Source organism: Epinephelus moara, chromosome 1 (assembly GCF_006386435.1).
Source record: "Epinephelus moara isolate mb chromosome 1, YSFRI_EMoa_1.0, whole genome shotgun sequence".
NCBI classification, from domain to species: Eukaryota; Metazoa; Chordata; class Actinopteri; order Perciformes; family Serranidae; genus Epinephelus; species Epinephelus moara.
The window spans coordinates 20,526,013-20,546,002 of NC_065506.1; the positions used below are offsets into that span (position 1 = coordinate 20,526,013).

Below are 19,990 nucleotides of genomic sequence, written 5' to 3' on the forward strand. Positions count from 1 at the left end.
GAAGCACACACACTGTCCACAGGACCCCCGCTGTAGCTCGGCTCACACACCAAAGAGAAGACAGAATGAGGAAATAAAAGATTGAATAAATTGCTTCCTTGCCCTCAATGCTAAGTTGTGTTGAACCATCGAAGATCTGAGGGCTCTTTAATGTATAAATTAGAGAGACCTCTTCCTGTCTCTTCTCTTCTTTCCCTATCATTGTCTCCTTTTCTCTCCCTCTGTCTTGTTTACACCTTTCCTTTACATCTGTGCAAATCTCTCGTCACCCCCCCCCCCACCCCCCCACCCCCATCTCTCCCGCTCTCACTTGACTTCTTGCTCTCCCTCTGTTCTTTTGCATTTGGCACGATTAAATAGTGACTTTGATCATCCACACACACATGTACACTGAATTTAGGCTGATGAGAACCTTTTGCTTTCATATTTTACACTGTAGAGATTCATATGTTCTTCCTGGTTGGCCATTTGTTTCAAGACAGAAACACAACCATTTATCAAAAGCAGTTTTTACTGCTGCAGTCTGTTACAATCATTACAATTATGATTTTGCTGAAGCTGCAGTAAAAATGTAAAACCCTTTACAGTGAAATTATAAATACCTATTGCTAAATTGCCCCACGGTGGTTGCTGAAACATGAATTGATATGCATCCAAAATTAACAGCCATTTAGTAGCTCTAACTAATCCTTAGCACATAATGATCAAATGCTGTATAGTATACTTAAAATACAAATGTAGTACACATGACAGAAATCGTACAAATGTAAGATTGGGAAATTTAACTCCAGCTGTGTGGTCTTTAGTATTTTCTATGCTCCCGTTAATCTCCACAGCTGAGATTGGTAAATATTGAATTGACCTTAACTCTGTTATCCATGACATCATCTCTAGTTTTCTTCCTTAATATGTGCATTCTAAGATACTGTGAAAGTGTTTTGTGCATGCGTGCCTCTGCACATGTGTATGTATGAGACAGAAATAGTTATTGAGGGAGCTGTTAATGTAATGTAATAGTAGTGTGCTTTAGTGTTACACCATTTGATTACTGCCTGTCTGTGGATCTGTATGTGTGTGTGTGTTTGTGTGCACTTAGCAGGCTGAGGTGGTGGATTTCATCGTGCTTGATTGTTGAGTATTTATGCGTGTGTGTGTGTGTGTGCGCGAGTGTGTGAGTGTGAGTGTTAGGAGGCCGTTAATGTGGTGTGTTTCAGTGATAAAGTGTTTGAATGTATTGCCATCTAGAGGCGTGTAGCAGAGTCTCCATGCTCCTATAAAAGCTGCCAGCGCCAGATGCTGCTATTGACAATGTGCATATGTTAACCGCTTTATAGGCCACATGCCTCACATATTTCACTGGCTTTTAAGGTAGAGAGATCTCTCATTCTCGCTCACTTAATCTGTCTCTCCCTTTTGCCACATCTATCTTTTTTTTCCTCTCCCACTTTAGCTTTCTTCCATCTTTTTTATCCATTCACTCAATCTCTCTCTGTCTGTCTCTTTCCTCACACTCCCCTCCCACCTTCTGTCTCTCCTTTTTTTTTATTTCCTTCATCAGTTATTAACTCACTCACCTCTTTCTCTTTTATATCCCTCTTTTCTAATTCTCCGTCCTACATCTCCTTACTTATGTACACTTCATTTCATTCCGATCTCTTTTTTTTCTTGCGGCCTTTATTTCTCACTCCCACCGCCCCTTTCTCTCTCTGTCTCTCTCCACCCCTGTGTCTCTCCTCTTTGCGTCCCTCCCTCCCTCCCTCCCTCTCTCTGCTGAGAAGTGCTGTGATTTGCAGGAGGATTTAGCTTGTGTCTAGGTGTCTAGGGGCTTATTAATCCTATTTTACTGTGGATGAAAAACACGTTGGCTCCCAGACATGAAAACAGTGAATACATGCATTCTGGTTGTTGTTCAGACAGTTCATCCTTGGTGCCACGCTACGGTGATTTGTCAGGGTTTTCATTTGATTCAGTTTGAATTGGAGCCTTTTTTGATCCTCTTGCTGCTGCATTGAAGTGGGTTACCAGTTAATCTCTTTACATATGCTTGCTTATGTGAAAGCATACAATCCTGAACAGACAATTTTTAAAAACTGCAGACTCAACACATGAAGAAACGTAGCCTCCTATGTAGTACAATCACACAATTACGTTCACACACACACACTGAGAAACAAAGCTCTCATAGCTGCTTTAAAGCTCACAGTCATAAACAAACAAACAAACAGGCAGTCCTGGAGCCTAGTGCTCCCTGACTACCATGTCATCGCACGCCAGGGCCTTTTGAAACAACAGTGTGTCTCTTATCAATTAGTAAATGGTGTTCCCACTGTATCACACACACACATACACACTGCCCCTGTGTCTGCCAGGGTGTTGGGCTGGGTCCCACTGCCTAAAGCTACTGGCAGACTCACTCCGCCTGTGTCTCTGTGTTTGTGTTTGTGTGTGTGTGTGTGTGTGTGTGTGTGATATGAAAGGGTGCATGTGTGACATAAACACTCAATCTGGAAGCTTTGAATTCACCCATAAGGGACGGCCGTCTGCCTGCCAGTCTCTCTCTGTCTCTGCCACTTCTCTGGTGTCTACTTACTTTACCATGGCAGAGCCTGTATGTTGAAATGTTGATATCACAAATCCCATGTCATGTCATCTTAGCTCGCCATTGTTTCGGCGTTCCTTTTCATTCCCCGTTTTAATGAGTAATGCACTGGTTTTTATTCATGCAGGATTTGCTTGTGTAACTAACTCGCTCTCTTCTCTTACTACGGCATGCTACTCACTGTTTCCCTTTCCGTCTCTGCTCTTTTTTCTTTCTCCTTTTAACTCCTGCCCAATAATTCCTTTGTCCTCCCTCTTTTCTCTCCCATATCTCCTCCTCCCTACATCTTTCTCCCTCTCATCTCTCTCTCCTACATTTTCCTTTTCATACTCCCCTCCATCTCTCTCTATATATCATACCTTGGTGTTTCTCTCTCAGGGTACAGTCCTAGAAGCAACTGTCTATGGCCTTGAACCGTACAGTCAGTATAGCCTACGAGCGGAAGCTGTGAACGAGGCAGGTAGGTTGATTATGATCGGTAAACTCATTTAAAATATTAGGAATAAATTATATCAGCACCAACCACTGAACCACTCCACTGAGCACAGATGTTTTGGAACCCTTCAGGTAGTGTGTCCAGTCCATGGGTCGCCATAAGGACCCTGGAGGCTTCTCCTGCTGGCCTGTCTAATTTTACCGTGGAGCAGAGAGAGCAGGGCAGGGCGTTGCTGCTGAGCTGGACTCAGCCAAGCTCTCCAAATGGAATCATCACGGTACGTTCAATACAGACAACAAAAACACACAACACATACCAAAGTGTTTACATAGCATTGAGCAGGTGAAGCGGGAGAGGTGTGGACTTGTGTCACGTGACTTGAACTTGAGTCACAAATTTGTTAACTTTAGACCTGACTCTACAAAATCAAAAGACAGGCAACTCAACCTGGACTTCAACGCAAAGAACCTGTGACTTCACTTGGACTTGAGCCTAGTGACTTGGAAATAATTGATACCTTCCTCCAAACTCAAAGATTAAAAAGTATGTTATTCAAAAAATGTGCCATGAATTAATACATTTCTCTTTATTTCTTGAATCTTCTCATGTTAACGCTTTTCATTTCCAGCAAGTTGACACTTACTTCCCTAGATCCACTTTTGTTGAAACAGTCAGACAGCATCCAATCAAGTTGCAGGAGAGAACCATGAAGAACTAATGTTACTGAGTTTCGTTTGTGTACAAAAACTACTGGCAGTCAAAAAAACAAATTGCAGTATGCACAATATGGAGGTTGAAAATGACAGATGGAGACATGACAACTTCCAACAAACTTGTTTTAACAAATAAAAACAAATATTCTAAAGCATTCATGATTTTTTTTACAAATTTAATAGATTATTAATCTGTTGTTATATGGCAATACATTTGGAGTTTAGGACTTGAGTGCAAAGTTTTGAGGCTTACTTTTGATTTGCAAAACATTGACTTGGTCCCACCTCTGGAAGTGATCTAAGGTGCCTCTCAAATTTAATCTGTCTCACATTGTAGAAGAAACATTGGAAACATCAGATTGCTACCAATATTATACATAGACACATATGAAAGCCCACAAGTACACTTATCAACTTACAAAACGTGCGCATGTAATTCAGCAACTTATTCACGTATTCATGGAGGCACTTTACATGTATTCTGATACTTATATGTTCACACCAATAAAACCTGCACCTGCACCATTATCACATAATTACAGTATGAAATTTGTCTTTACTTTGATGTCTTCTTCTCTCTCACCTGCTTGGCATCTTTGCCCCTCCTCTGTTCCCTCTATGCTCTACTTCAACCCACCTACAATAACTTTCTCTTTGTCTCCTTCTCGCTCACTGCACTACATACTTTTCTTTTCTTTGCCTGCTTTCCGTCTCTTCCTTTCCAGATGTACAACTTGTACAGTGAGGGGAACCTGGAATTCAGCGGACTATCACGCAACTTCCTGTTTCGCCGTTTGGAGCCATGGACCATGTATACTTTGACTCTTGAAGCTTGCACCTTAGCAGGCTGCACACGCACCCCGCCTCAGCATGTCACCACAGCAGCAGCTCCACCTGTTTCCCAGCCCCCACCCAGGCCTCTCTCCATTGGCCCAGACCGTGTTTCACTTACCTGGGGCCCTCCCTCCCAGCCCAACGGGCCAATTGGAGAGTATTTCTTACTCGGGAGAAGTCTAGAGGAAGTGGGAAGAGAAAGAAGTAATGAAGAGGATATTGCAAAGGGAAAGGTAGGTAACTAAAGACACATCTCTGAAGTTATAGGGAAGTGATTTCGAAGTTCATGGTCAATCTGACCATTTGTTATTTGGCCTGATAGAATACCCAGGTGCCATCAATATCCATATACAACTCATCTTAATCATCCACAACTGTCTTCAACAGGTGCTGTTCAGAGAATCATCCCCACAAAATGGTGACACCCTCTCGTATACAGTGACTGGTCTGCGTCCCTGGACACAGTACGAGTTCAGTGTCCAGACTCACAACCCTGCTGGACACACCCAAAGCCCCTGGGTGTCTGTGACAACCAGACAGGCCCCTCCTCGTGGTCTAGCTCCCCCAACAGTGAGTCACCTACAAGGCCGGCCCAGTGAGATGTTGGTGTCCTGGACTCCTCCTTTGGAACCCAATGGGATACTTCAGTCCTACAGGATTCAAAGAAACAATGTCAGTTTCTCATTTAGTTTTGACCCTACTGTCCTCCACTACACAGACGAAGACCTCCTGCCGTTCTCAACATACAGGTACAGCTTGCCTTTTATTCTCATGCTATGTTATTGTCTGAAATTAACTAACCTGAAGGTTTCCCTGGTTTTCCCTGTAATGTTTTTTGATAGAGAAAATTAAACTTTCATTCTAATCTATTCTTTTCTGCAGCTACTCAGTTATAGCCTGCACGTCTGAGGGATGCATCACCAGCCCTCATACAAACATCACAACTCTAGAGGCCCCACCTGCCACAGTGGAAGCTCCCACAGCCGACAGCATCACATCCAGTAGTATAAACATTTCGTGGAGTAAACCGCTGACACAGAATGGAGAGGTGACTGAATATGTCCTGAAACTGAACGACGAAGAAACTTATCGTGGGAGGAACCTCAATACAGTGTTGTCAGGTCTGGAGCCACACACGTCATATCATCTGGTCCTTTTAGCTTGTACCAGCGGTGGGTGCACCGCCAGCGCCTCAATGTCTGCCGTGACAGGGGAGGCTCCTCCCACTGGCCTGGCTGCCCCAATTCTGAAGGTGTGTTTGTCTATTTTGGACTTCTAGTCAAATCTCTGTTACACTGTGTGCAATACTTTAATCTGTAGATTTCAGTCCAGAAGGGATCAAAGGATTTCACCACTCATCCAAGATCATTTCAGTTCAATAGAACTTATCCTTTTACACAAAATTTGCATCATCACTGATTACTCAGCAATTAGAACTGAACACTGATGTGAAATTGTACATGTGATACAAAGCATACACATTTGTTTTTTATTATAATTTTGTTACCTTTCCTTTGAAGGTGACTGGCCCAGAGTCAGTGGAAGTTAGCTGGAGGCCACCAGAGCATCCTAATGGCATCATTACAGGATATGAGCTCCGCAGAGATGGTGAAGTTATCTATGTTGGCACAGAGACTCATTACCATGACTTCACACTATTGCCAAGTGTAGAATACAGCTACGTTGTGCGGTCAAACAACAGCAAAGGGACAGTGAGCAGTGCAGCAGCCACAGCAAAGACTCACACATCTGCTCCTTCTGGTGTTGGTCTCCCCACACTGACACCTCTGGGACCAACCCAGGTAAGTATCCATCTATCCAGTCCATATAAATAACAGCTGAGTCATGTCATTACTATTGCTGCGATTTTACCTTCCTAGTATCTTCAAATGTTTAAAAATTTAATGTTGTATGTTGTTTGTCTTTCCAGTTGAGAATAGAGTGGAGTACTCCAGCCCGTCCTAATGGAGACATTGTGAGTTACACTGTGTATCAGAGAGATCCAGTCCAGCTCAGCACCACCAGCACTGTGTTCACTCCAGAGGACGGTGACTTCTCTGAGCGACACAGCACTCTGAGTGGGCTGGCTCCTTACCACAGGTCAGTTAAAGCAGATTTTCACTACAGTCAACATTTATGTTTTATGACGCAGTGTATGGATGCAATGTAAGGTGCATGTATAAGTAGGAAGAATATGTCGTGTTTTGTTGTTTGTTTTTTTCTTATTACAAAGCTAAAGGTTGAAGATTTTACATTTTTATTAAAGCTACAGTTGGTGACTTTCATGAAAGTAAGTTTTTTATGTTTGCTGATACTGTTACAATATTCTGAAAGTATATAAGTCAGATCTGTGAAAAACAAAATTAGCCTCCTCTTCCTACTGCTTCTAATGGCATTCGCTAGAATCTGCCGTGGTGCACAAAAACAACCAATCAGAGCCAAAGGGTTTCTAACACAGCTGACAAGATTCTGTTACTGCATTATCTATTTCTCTCTTTAACTCTATTCAGAAACATGTTTTAGTGTACTGTTTAGCTATAAAATAACATTGTTTATGTCTCAGTTGCCATGTTCGAAAACTGAAGTATAAAGCACCGCCCACTGGCTGAACCAACTTTCTCATTTTAGAGCGAAATGGTACACTAAAATAGTTTTCTGAAAACATTTGAGGCAATGCAGTAACAAAATCTTGATTCATATTTGATCAGTGCTGCCTAGTTTGACAGTTTGACTGCAGTTCCTGAATAGTGACTGACATGATTGACAGCTGTGTTAGACCTACTATAGAAGCCCAACAAGGCAATAGAGTAGGCAGAGGAATATGATTTTTTTTATTATAGATTATCTCTACCATTTAGTGCTGGGTGAATACAGTGACAGTGTCAGCTTTAAAGGGATAGTGCACCCAAAAATTAAAATTCAGCCATTATGTACTCACCCATATGCTGAGGGAGGCTCAGGTGAAGAGTCCTCACATCACTTGCGGAGATCCAAGGGGAGAGTGGGTCCTCACATCACTTGCGGAGATCCAAGGGGAGAGTGGGTAGCAACACAACTCCACCTAATGGAGGCTCAAATGACGTTTTTCCAAACAACTTTTTATGTTGGGGCTTCAGGACACTTGGATCACTACGGACGAGCAGTATGGAGATATTTTGTGGTTTCAATTCTGTGTTTTTGGACATTTGAATCTGGGGCGCCGTAAGCCTCCATTAGGTGGAGTTGTGTTGCTACCCCCTCTCCCCTTGGATCTCCGCAAAGGATGTGAGGACTCTAAAACTTCACCTGAGCCTCCCTCGGCATATGGGTGAGTAGACAATGGCTGAATTTTCATTTTTGGGTGCACTATCCCTTTAAACTGATTTGCCTAAAAACGTCAAGAAAAAAGAGGAACAAAACAGTTTCCTTTTTCCAAGTCTAATAAGAAAATATGGGGAGGAATACCAGATAAGAAGGGAACAAAAAAACAACCAAAAAAATAACACTCCAGTAGCCTCTTTACAAACCACCACATCTCCATGACAGATGTGCTGTTAATACCAGAGCTAGGTTCATTTGATTCTCATTTCGGTCAATCTGTAACCATCATTTTCTTAAATCAAACTATTATTCAATGCACTCTTTCAAAATAGATGGTGAAATTTAATATATCCTTTAAGGTGATTCAATTTAAAGTGAACTCATATACACAGGTTTGAACTTGTATTATTACTGGTTTTAAAACGGCAAAAGAAGAGAGAAGAAAAGAGGGCTCAAAAAGTGACCAATGATGTTTTAATACATATTTTCTCAGACTTATGACAGACTTAAACACTGGAAAAAGAAAAACGATTTATATTTTCTCTCACTAGCTTGTATTTTTTACTTCCACACGGAAAATAATGTTGCAACCATAAACAGAGGCACAACATCACTGTGCAGTTTGTACTCTGCTGTTTTGCCCCAATAAAGTCTTCTGTCAGAAGAAACCTACAGGCTGAGCAAATAAGTCAAATGCTATATTCCTGAAATTAGGATACTAATGCACCTGTCAAAATGCAAATATCTTGATTTGGTGAAAAACAACCTCTCAAGCAAGCTGTCAAAATGACATGGTTGAGACTGTGGTGTTTCAAAGTGAGACATAGAAAGGGAGTCAATGTTGAAGTAGTGGCCATGCATCTGTCACACTCTCTGGGAACCAGACATCAGAGTAGACCGAAGACTGTAAATGTGTGTATGTCCGTGTGTGTGAGGGTGCATATGCATGTGCAGTCATGTGGGTCAATTCCTACAAGTGTGCTTGAATGTGTGGTTGTGTATGTGTGAGTGGGTGTATGTGCTGATAAGATTCAGATAATAAAAGCTCATCAGCCTTATCATCTAAAGATCTCTCCCCCTCCCCCTGATGACCTTCTATCTGTTCTATCCAACTCATCTTCATCACCTCCTCTCTCTTTTTCTCCCCTTACTCCTCTTAATCATATTCTTTTGTTCTCCCTTTAAAAAAGAAAACAGCAGTGCTTCTGAATTAGTTAGTAGTAGTAGTTTTGTAGTCTGCTAAGGCTCAGTGTACACTTGGTTGAGACAGATATCGTTTCAAATATGCTTTTAATTATGTGCTTTCTGACTTGATGACTGCTCCACGTGCCAGGCTGTAATTCTGTTTTTGACCAAATAAATTTGTGCATCATTTAAGTGCTTAATAAGGCTCTGTTTTGTACAAATATAACCCCTAATTTAAATGCTGTTGACAAACTTTGGGAGATTTAATAGTCATTTAGTCACCTCATCATCTAAACACTCCAAACACTTTACGGATTTGTATATATATATATATATGTATATTTGATTTGTATTTGGTTCATTGTCAGTAAATGTTTTGCAAATTTAAGTCTCATGCAAGCTGTACTCGCAGTACACTGGTGTCACCGTCTATTGTTGCCAAAAATGTTTGATGTATTTTAAGTATTTAACATTGCATGTGTTTCTTTCCCACAAGGGTTTCTAATTTCTGCATTTAAAAACATGTTCCTTTATGTGTGTGTAGGTATGAAGTGAGGGTGGAGGCTTGCACAGCGCTGGGCTGCTCCTCCAGTGACTGGTCATCTGTGCTCACTCTGGAGGCTCCCCCTGCTGGACAAACAGCACCACTGTTAGACCTCCAGCCTGACACACACACAGGCCTTCAGACCACCTTTCTACTCACCTGGTCCCCTCCAGCTCAGCCAAATGGTAGAGTCCTTAATTACGAGGTGTACCGCCAACTGGACCATACCACTGATGCCCACAGAAGTGATGCAGCAGAGCTCGTCTACAGGAACATCTCTACAACTTGCAAAGACGAAGCGCTCCAGCCGTATACTGTATACAAATACCAGGTACAATACTCTAACTCTAATACAGTGCAATTATAAGTGTGTGTTTGTTTAGAAAGGAGAATTTAGGCAGATGCTGACTGGTTGTTCCTGGTAAAATTCCACTGATCCTTCAGTTATCGCTGAAATAAGAGTAGCACAGGACCTGGATTTTATGATACATCTTTTTAATTTGTACTTAAAAGAATAAATTAACATTGCCCGGGAACCACAGAGCTTCAGCAAGTTGGCATGAGTTTTAATTTGATTTATTTTTGACAAACAAATGTAATAATGTATTTTTAAAGGATATAAGAATTACAGAAAATATTGAACACAAAATGTACAAATGGGTTTCGCATATACAGCAATATGATAACTTCTTATCCTCTGTGTTGAATGTCGAAACATTGTTTTATTGTGATCTCTAAAACTCATTTGGAGTTGAGATCTGATGTGATGTTTCACAATGAAGTGTTTTCCAAAAGTCTGGTCTCACACACCTCAGCTGATCCAGTCTGTCCATACATACCAACGTACACAGGCATACACACACACTAACACACAAGCCATGTAATCAGACAGGTGTTAAATGGTGGGGTCCATATTCATGCTGTTGTGCTGTATGTCTGTACGCTAATTGACAGGCTAGCCCTTTGGAAGCAACAATAACATTAGCATTCCTGCCTGTCAGACATACGAGCTGAGGCCAGAGAACCTGCGTAATTGATTGAGTTTGCCTGATTGTGGTGCCGTCTTTATTTACGAGGGTCCTAATTTATGACAGGAGGAGGGAGGGAGGGTGGAGCTTTTGGAGATGACGGGCGGGCAACAGAGCCATTAATCACTGGGCCCTCAGAGCACACCACTTCCTGATTACCAGCCAGCCAATCGAATTAACTGTTAGCCCCCTTGGTAACAGAGCTTGTATTGGAAAGACCTTTTAATGGTGACCGCTACACGTCCCCTGAGAATTTGTCAGCGGGGGATTGGGATGCATGGACTCTGTGTTTGTGTGTCCATGTAAACATTTGTGAGTGTGTGTGCATCAGCGACAGAGAAGTGAAGAAACGGTATAAATTTTTGGATATTCATTTGAAGTTATTCGACGTGCCATTTCTCTTGAGTTACATTTTCTTACTGTCGGCCTAATAATCTGTCAGTCTGTCCTCTTACCTACCCACCTGTGTGTCTTTTTATCTATCTGCCCGGCTTTATTTTTATTTAGCTGTTAATCTGTCTGTGTACCTATCTGGCTCTCATCCTTTCTCTCTGTGTTTCAGGCGTACACAAGGACGATAAGTCAGTTCGGTTTAGCACACCACAGTGCAGAGAGAGAAATCATATTAGGCTAATTACACTGGGTCATAAGCTCCTATTGACAGCTTTATGCTTGGTTTTAATTACTGCCCACTTTCACACAACTTAGCCCCTTCACCTCAAGTAGATGCACCCGCCAAGAAGCTCCGTCGGCCTATCAGAGTGCTCGAATCGAGTCCGCAGTTAAACCGTCCAATAAAAATGCTCAAATACTGGCTGGTAGCTTCCTGAAGTCGTTTGTTGCCATGGCGGCTCATTTGCTGCCATGGCAGCTAACCGGGTATATTTTTATTTTGTGTCTAATAAGCCAAATCACGGCCCAATAGGAGAAGAGCGTACAAGAGATGAGAGAAAGCCGTAAAAAGTCTGTAGATGATATAAGGACGTGGAGATGAGTTCTACCTTTTAGCATTGGATCAAGGGCAAGGTGATCTGGACTGACTTTAGTTTTGAACTTTTTCTCTCTGTTCTGTCTATGTGGCACAAACTTCTTAATCAAGCCCAAAAGCCTTGCGTCATGGGGGGGCTTTTAACTGTGTTGCTACTAGGGGAAGAACATGGTTGTTGCTGGGTAGAAATGTTTCACTGCTGCACTTATAATTTTATACGACGGCAGGAGCAAATGGAATTGAAACTCTTTAATCAACAAGTCAGTCAAGCTGCAGTTCCTGCGTAGCAACTACATATGTAATAGAAAACTTTCTTTCACCTGATGCAGATGCATTTTTTCTGTTTACTCAGACATGTTGCATTCTTTCTAAAGGCTCTGTTTAATATGGTGCTGCAAATGGGATTACAATAACAACAATAGCTTGTTGATCACATTTAATGACACGATAAAAGGTACAATGAAGACATTGTTGGCATAATAACCTAACATGCCAGCATAACAGACACATACAAAATAAATCAAAACTCAATTCACTTAGTTTTTTTGGAAGCCATTCCCTCTATATGTTATTCATTGTCAACCACAAACTGGAGAAGGACTCACAAAGCAGACAGACTCAGATAAAAGTTCAGGATCTTCAATCAGGCTCAGGTCGGTACACAGGGGATCATTAACATAGGAAAAAGTATCTAATTGACAGGCAAAAAAGGTGGTCAAAAGGCAAGAATGGTCAATAACACACTCACAAGTAAGTGAGGGGGCAAGTAATCACCCAGGAGAGAAACTTGACAGGACGTGGGATCTGAAACAAGATGGTTTTATGGTTACCAAAACAAAACAGGTAACACAGGGATGACAAATAAACATGCATTTAGGTAGCTTGACAGGTCATAACAATTCACGTCATGGTAAATAGTGTTTACATGACTTACTATTTATTTATAGGCAGGAACAATTCGGATTTATTGACATCACAGTCGTGTTAAATGTACAAGGTTTAGCCAATGGCAAGTTAAAAACAAAGTATAGCACAGCCATTATTTTGTTAGATACTTAAATCCAACAGTATAGTCAAGCATAGCTTTAATGACAGTCAAATGTGTGTATTTATCTTTTTAGTCGTCAGTTGTTTCATACCTACCTACAATAAACACTATTTGGGCATCTTTTCATTTTCGGCTACCCTTTACCTAATGTACCCTCTTTCTGCTGTCCCTTCACCCATCTTTTTCACCTCTCAACGCAGGCTGCTGTCCTCTCCTTCATTCTTCCTCCTGTCATTTCTCCTACCATTCTTCATCCACTGCACAACAGTGGCCCAAAAGGTTGATGATATATAAACACAGTAAAAAGTTGAAGGACTTGCCGCACAGCCCAGAGGCCAGAATAAAATGTTGGCATTCTACGTTTTTGCAAACCACGGATATGTCACATTCCTAAGTGTCATGTGTATCATATCAACATATCTAAAGCTGCATTGTTCAGATTAGGTGTGTATGAGTGTAGTTTCTCATCAGGAGGAGGAGGGGATGGTGGATGGTGTGACATCTGGTGAGATGGCTACCAAGCAGCAAACATGAACTGTCTGTTTGGGATCAACAAACAACACAAGCAGATATTTTTTAAAGATAGTTAGGGACAGCTGTGTATGTAGTAACAAAAGCGGGACTTTTTTAACAAGAGGTTGGGACTTGTTTAGCCATGTTTGTAGCAACCAAACTGGGTATTTAAGGCAAAATATGATGTTAACCACAGCATTTTCACAACATAAAAATGAAATGCAAAGAAACATGAAGTTTTAACATACCTGCTAAAAATGAAATGTTCATATATAACATATTTGTGGTTTGCAGAAACATACACTGCCAACATTTATTCTGGCGATTTGGTTGTACTGTTAAATTGTGTAGTCTGTAAACTTAAACCTACTCTTGACATTGACATTTACCATCTTTTCATACATTTGTTTGTATGTTTTCTAAAAGCTTTTCTCTTTAATTTGTCATTCCATCTCTTTTTAATTCTCTTGGAATTTCCTTTTCACAAATGACTGATATGTAGTGTTGTGGCAATTCCTCTAAATATTATAATTTTATGAGTAACCAATATCCAAAATTCTCCCAGCTGAGGTTTAATTGCGGTCTCATGTTATTAGTGATTTATTATCCAAGCTTTTGATCTCAGACAAGTCCTTTCACTGAACTGCACTTTTTGAGCTCTCCTACACTTGTAGAGTACATCTAAAACACATAGCACACTGGTCATGTACTGAGCTGCTGCTTTAGGACATTTTCAGTACAATAATAGTGCATCGAGTTGATCCAGGGTCAAATTTACCTCAGCTTTACACTTTGCACTGACAGATGACATACATACAAGCATCTTCACCTGATAGAATACATTACAATGTGTTTTCATAAGACTGGATTAATTTTGCCACTATAGTTAAAGGCATTGAGATGGACGAGAAAATTATTTCAACTGTGACTACTATGGAGTTTTAAAATCCTGCCTCACAAAAAAAAAAAAAAAAGAACGAATGCTGTGTGTGGTAAACCTTCAAACAGGACTTCCTGATTTATATTTCTTCTTTCCTCTTACCAGCACCATACAGCTAACACAGCCTACAACAACATAGACCCTTGCAGTCTTTTTCTCACAGACTGCTATCAGTCTGAATGCACTGCTACAGAACGGAACAGGTTGGATACATTATCAGCAGGAAAAGTGCAGTACGAGCTGGTGGAGTTGGTGTGGGCCATAATAATGACCAATCACATCAGCTCCTCTCATCCCCTTTAAAAGCAACAGACAGTTTGATGGGCAAGTGGATGAGTCTAGGTCGATTTCTCTGAGAGGAAGCTAGTCCAGACAGAAATATTAATACACAGTAGCCCAAATAAGCATTCAGGGACAGATGTGTCTGCCCCTTTTTGAGTTTAATGGATTAGACACTAAAATGTTGTGTTTGTGTGAAGTGATTTTAATAAGTGGCTATAAAGGTTGCATTCGGTTACTCATATCTGGATACATTTGCGTGCACACAATGATGCAACTCCTACAAATACTGAGAAAAAACAATCTTATCTGCAGAAGCTATCACAATCCCTACAGTACATTTGGATCCATGAAATTAAAACGGCACAGCTTAAATTTTTGTCCAGGTTCCTCTGTTTGAGCTCCTGCTTCCTCTCTTTGTGCCTTGTCCACCCTTCTTCCTGTCCTCCTTCTCCTCCTCCCAATTCCCACTCTCTCCATCTTCCGTTCTTATTTCCCCTCTCCCATCTCAGTCCATCTGTGCTGTCACTTAGATCAATCAGTCTGATTGATCACAGCCTAATTGACTATTATTGAGGTTAATTCAACTCTTAACACACTTGCATGCACAAGCATACACGCACAAAACTCGCCATCGCAGCTACAAACATGGCGTCACACACACACAAACACACACTTTCAACAGTAAAGCTCAGACCCATCCATCTGCCTTCTGCACTACTTCTGACAGGCTACAGATGACTTACACATGCAAATCTCCACCCTGCCTGACCCTGTGCTGTGTACACCCTCTAATTATACCCAACACAAGCACACAAATAAGATTACTCTGTGTGTGTGTGTGTGTGTGTGTGTGTGTGTGTGTGTGTGTGTGTGTGTGTGTGCGTGTGTGCGTGTGTGTGTGTGTGTGTGTGTGTGAATAACTCCTTGATGAAGGTGAAAAGTAATTGTCATGCAGATATGTCAGTGTTGGGTTGCATGTTGAAAAGGTTTTGCTCTCAGTGCTGATGGTGGTTTTGATGGATGATCCAATGAATTGACTTATATCCTTTTGGTGGTCTGGTGAGTACTGGGTAATTAAGAGAAGCTTGCATCATTAAGAGTTAATAAAATGCATCTAAAACCCTAATGACGTGAGAAAAAAAGTTTATGTCTGGATCTAACTTTGTCTCAGACGCTCCCTCTGTTATTCACCAGCAGTTGTATATGTGAATTAAATTTCATAATATTATTGAGTAACGTGGTTTTGACCGACAGGTGTGGGCAGTGAATTCAGCGGGTCGTTCTGCCAGTCCGTGGGCCAATGGGAGAACAGGACCTGCCCCACCCGAGGGTGTAGGCACGCCTGTTTTCCTGCGTGTTTCGGCAACCTCAGCAGTAGTGGACATCCATCCCCCAGCCCGACCCAATGGGATTGTCAGCCTTTACAGAGTGTTCTCAGTGAACCACAACAACCACACTCTGGTGACGCACTAATTAATAACTTGTACTCATTTTCTCAGTTGGATTTATATACTGTCTTCTTCCCTTTTCTCTGATCGCTTAGTCTCATTCCCTCTCTCTCCTGTTTTTCTTCCTCATTTTGACCCATCCAATATTTGCTTCTCAATCATATGCCCACTTTAAACATATCTCAGTGTTATACTTTTCTCTTCCACTAGCTCTCAGAGGGTACATCCCATCAGCAGACACTCCATGGTTTGCGTCCTTACACACAGTACTGGGTAGGAGTGGAGGCCTGCACTTGTTATCAGGTATTATGTACCACTAGAACATAACAGCTAGACTCTGTCATGAAAGTTAGATCAGAGATTCGGTCTGGTTATTATCTGGTCTCCTAGTTCCAAAATAGCACAGGGAATCATTTTCAGATATAGTAAATTGATCGGAGGATAATCCATTTAGGTTTGCTTTGAAATACTTCTTGTAAAGAAAAGATGGTCACCAGTTTAAATGTCATCACTGATTTGGAGACATATTGTTTGGCAGGGCAATTTACAGGATGTTGCATTAGCTGGTTCACGCTGTTTTTTTTTCTGCTTGCCTTAAATAATTCTGATTACTCTAAAATACTTAAATTATACTTTAAATTGCAAAACAAGTCCCTGAACTCAGTGTTTACATATTGTGCATTTAATTATTCTATGAATCCTCTGAGAGGACAGTGTACTCATACACTCTGAAATACTACAAATCCTTAAACTGTCGGTTTTGAACATTCCACAGTGCTGTACCCAGGGTCCACTGAGCGAACTCCACACCCTAGCTGCCCCCCCAGCCCACCAGCCTTCTCCGCGCCCCGTCACCCTGACCTCCCGCTCAGTTCAGCTGGAGTGGGACGAGCCTCTGGCACCTAATGGAATCATTGAGAGGTGAGTGGTAAAACAAAAGTGCACATTATTCAATGTATTATCAATGAGAAAACTGTTTGCACTCAGATTTCATTAATGAGTGAGACGGACTGCACGAACAGATGCACGTACCATACTGTCACTCTCACTCACTTACTCTCTGTTTCCAGCTGCGAGCTTCATCTCAGATCACCTTGCCCACAGCCCCCCCAGCCTGTACCTCTCCCTTGTGCTGAAGGAGCAGTAGAAATCTGTTTCTTCGGTAAAAGGTGGAGCCACAATGTGACAGGTGCTTATGTGATTATGTCAAATCAAGATATTTTTAAAATGCATAACATGTCCTGACACGCTTTACAGTGAAAATTATATTTGCATTAATACCAAATTAGAATAAGACAGAGGAACGATGTTAACAAAAGTACAAAGCAGTTAAGTTCAGAATTTCCAGCAGTGAGTGACACACTGATCATACAAAACTGGGAGATATTTAAATACTAAGCAAGCACTTGCAAGAAAGACTGAGATAAACTGCAAGCCTTCCTCACACAAGGATAGCAGCTAATTATAAGGACCTGGACAGGTAGATGCACAGTGTGTTGTCTGTCTGTGTTTTGTGTGGGGGGAAAAAAACAACTGAACTACTCTGTGCAGGTCTCCAACCCTACTCCACCTATCAGCTGAGAGCTGCCTGCTTCAACAACATGGGCAGCACTGCCTCCAACTGGACTACTGTGACCACACTCAGCGAAGGTGAAACAAAAATGTATCAAATCCCTCACAAGCTAACCAGTCATGAAAACCATGAAAACACATCACAGTCTCTGTTGTCCCCTCTGTCTGCGTCCTTCCAGCCCCCCAGTATGTGTCTCCTTTCTCAGTGGGCAGCAACCTGACAGTTATTTGGCTGGACTGGACGGGCTCCTTCTCCCTCAACGGGTACCTGAAGGAGTATAGTGTGACAGAGAGCCAGCTGAGGGTCTACACTGGCTTCTACAGCTTTCTCCATATTCCACGCACCTCGCAGAAAAGTGAGACCACACACACACACACACACACACACACACACACACTAAACACTTACTAATTTATGCAAGGTGGTAGCAGATAACTTCACACATTTTAGGAGTAATGTCTGCCTCTACAGACATACAATAAGCAGGTGCATTTAGATAAATGCACACTTTGGCAGGCAGTGTGACTTTAAACAAAATTAAACATGATGTGTTGATAGACTGCTGTTGAATATTAGAATAAAAAATACATGCTATACTTGGACCCAATCCCATTTCCTATTTGTACCCCTTCCCAGAATTACAGGGGGTACTAGTTAGAAAACCCTTCAAGATACTGATACGTTGTTGGTATGCTGGCGTTTACGTAAACAGATGCGACAAGTGCAAATGTGCCGTCTTCTGTAGTGGTGATTTCTCTTACGTTGGCTACAGACAGGCTCTTACAGTTGCCAAGACACTTGCAATTCATTCACATCTTAAGTTTCACGCTATCATTTGGTCAAACAAGTCATCAAATAAAAAAAAGAACACAGTTTCATTACCAGACCACTAATGGAGCTCTGTAAAATTGAATTTCCTCTCAGGGGGATTAATAAAGAAAAAAAAATCATGTTACTAACGTGTGCTCCTACCCTGCCAGTCTCCATTGATATTAGGTGTGTAAACAAGAGCAGCAACTTCACTGCTGGACTTAAGTTAAATTTTGTGTGTCATATGCTGTCAAATGGGTGGGGAATGCAACATGGAAATATGTCAAAATGCGGCACCGTCATGCACACATCAGCAATAACAATATGTAACAATGCATTAGTGTTAGCTAGCTACTATACTAGTCATTTCTTTTGTTGTGCTTGTTATAAAAAATGTGCTAAGATAATATGATGGTTATCATAAAATGTAAACCTTAATTTATGAAGAAAATACATTTGTGGTTTTCTTTTCTTGCTTTAGCAGCCATCTTGCTGATGACTTCTCTTGACACTTTTAAGTGTGCCTCTGAAAAACCTACGTTTGGAGGGCCATGTAGCCCTAACACTTTGCCCCACCCCTCTATCCGAACAAGAATAGTTTACAAATGTAATTCTTTAAGGCATAAGAACATATTTTATTAGCTGTCAAGTTTGTAATGAGGATCAGCCTTTGATTAAGGGGATGTTCCAAAGTGAGGGGAATATTTCAGAGAATTGCAAGTCGTCATGACAGAATGAGCTGTAGTTGTGGATAGAGAGAGTCAGGAGAAGCATCCAGAATAATCTGACTGTCAGGACTTTTTTGACAATTGTAACCACCAATGTACGTTTTCTTTCCTCCTTTCCAAAGGAAGTGTCTTTGTATCTATGTATGAATGCATCTCAACTCATTTATTTTGTGTATATTAGCAGCCTTATCAAAGGCTGAAAGTCCAATTTAGAGACATCTCTACGTAACAAATCAACACTTTATTGTTTTGCTCTATTTTCTTTCTTTACCTTTTGTCTCTTCCTCTCTCCCTCTGCTCTTAGCTCTGTCATTTCAGGTGACTTGTACCACAAACAGTGGCAGTGCCAGTACTCCAACCATCAGATATAGCCCCGCCACAGGCCTAGGTAACACACACACACCCACACACACATACACACACACCACATTCTGCTGGAATCAGTCATAGTGTAAAATCAAATCAGAATCTTTGCATCTGTCTTTCACATCCTCTTCCTCACTGTAATTCAGTAAAACTTAATTAGCATTATATTACATTATAACATGTTGTCAGGTCATATACAATACATAGGCAGAATTAGGTAAATTAAAGATAAATACAAGAGATACACAGAGAGTACATAGAATTAAACATATAGTTTAACCAGTAAGTTATTTATTTCTCTGTCTGCAGATCCTCTGGAGCCTGAAGACGGGGATAAAGAGGGCGTCAGCATGTCAGCAACACCAGTTTACTCCGAGCTGTGGTTCATCTTGTTGTTAGCCCTGCTGGGTCTATTCCTGCTGGCCATACTGCTGGGCCTAGTGTTACAGAGGTAGTCTAATGTAGTATGTAGCATGTCAATGGTTTAAGGCATGAAAACAAAATAATTCCTTCTCCTCAGGTGCTCTGCAGTTATTGATATAAAACTGCAGTGGTATATAAAAAAGAGCACAAATTATGAAACACAACACACTGTATGTTTGAACACAGTTTAATCACAAGAACAAAAACAAAAAGGGTGTGAATGATTGTTTTT

At 41.2% G+C, this 19,990-nt stretch overlaps 1 protein-coding gene across 1 annotated transcript in view; it reads left to right on the top strand.

Moving 5' to 3' along the window:
• Positions 1-19,990, top strand: part of ush2a (Usher syndrome 2A (autosomal recessive, mild)) — a 256,530-nt gene that overhangs the window by 232,124 nt on the left and 4,416 nt on the right. The window contains exons 76-91 of the mRNA XM_050054481.1: positions 2,978-3,059; positions 3,167-3,312; positions 4,474-4,815; positions 4,970-5,331; positions 5,465-5,834; positions 6,103-6,384; positions 6,513-6,682; positions 9,612-9,942; positions 15,665-15,871; positions 16,069-16,161; positions 16,634-16,779; positions 16,929-17,047; positions 17,410-17,508; positions 17,610-17,786; positions 19,274-19,357; positions 19,645-19,786. Of these exons, the coding sequence (XP_049910438.1) occupies positions 2,978-3,059; positions 3,167-3,312; positions 4,474-4,815; positions 4,970-5,331; positions 5,465-5,834; positions 6,103-6,384; positions 6,513-6,682; positions 9,612-9,942; positions 15,665-15,871; positions 16,069-16,161; positions 16,634-16,779; positions 16,929-17,047; positions 17,410-17,508; positions 17,610-17,786; positions 19,274-19,357; positions 19,645-19,786 (3,152 nt within the window). The remainder of the gene's footprint in view (positions 1-2,977; positions 3,060-3,166; positions 3,313-4,473; positions 4,816-4,969; positions 5,332-5,464; positions 5,835-6,102; positions 6,385-6,512; positions 6,683-9,611; positions 9,943-15,664; positions 15,872-16,068; positions 16,162-16,633; positions 16,780-16,928; positions 17,048-17,409; positions 17,509-17,609; positions 17,787-19,273; positions 19,358-19,644; positions 19,787-19,990) is intronic.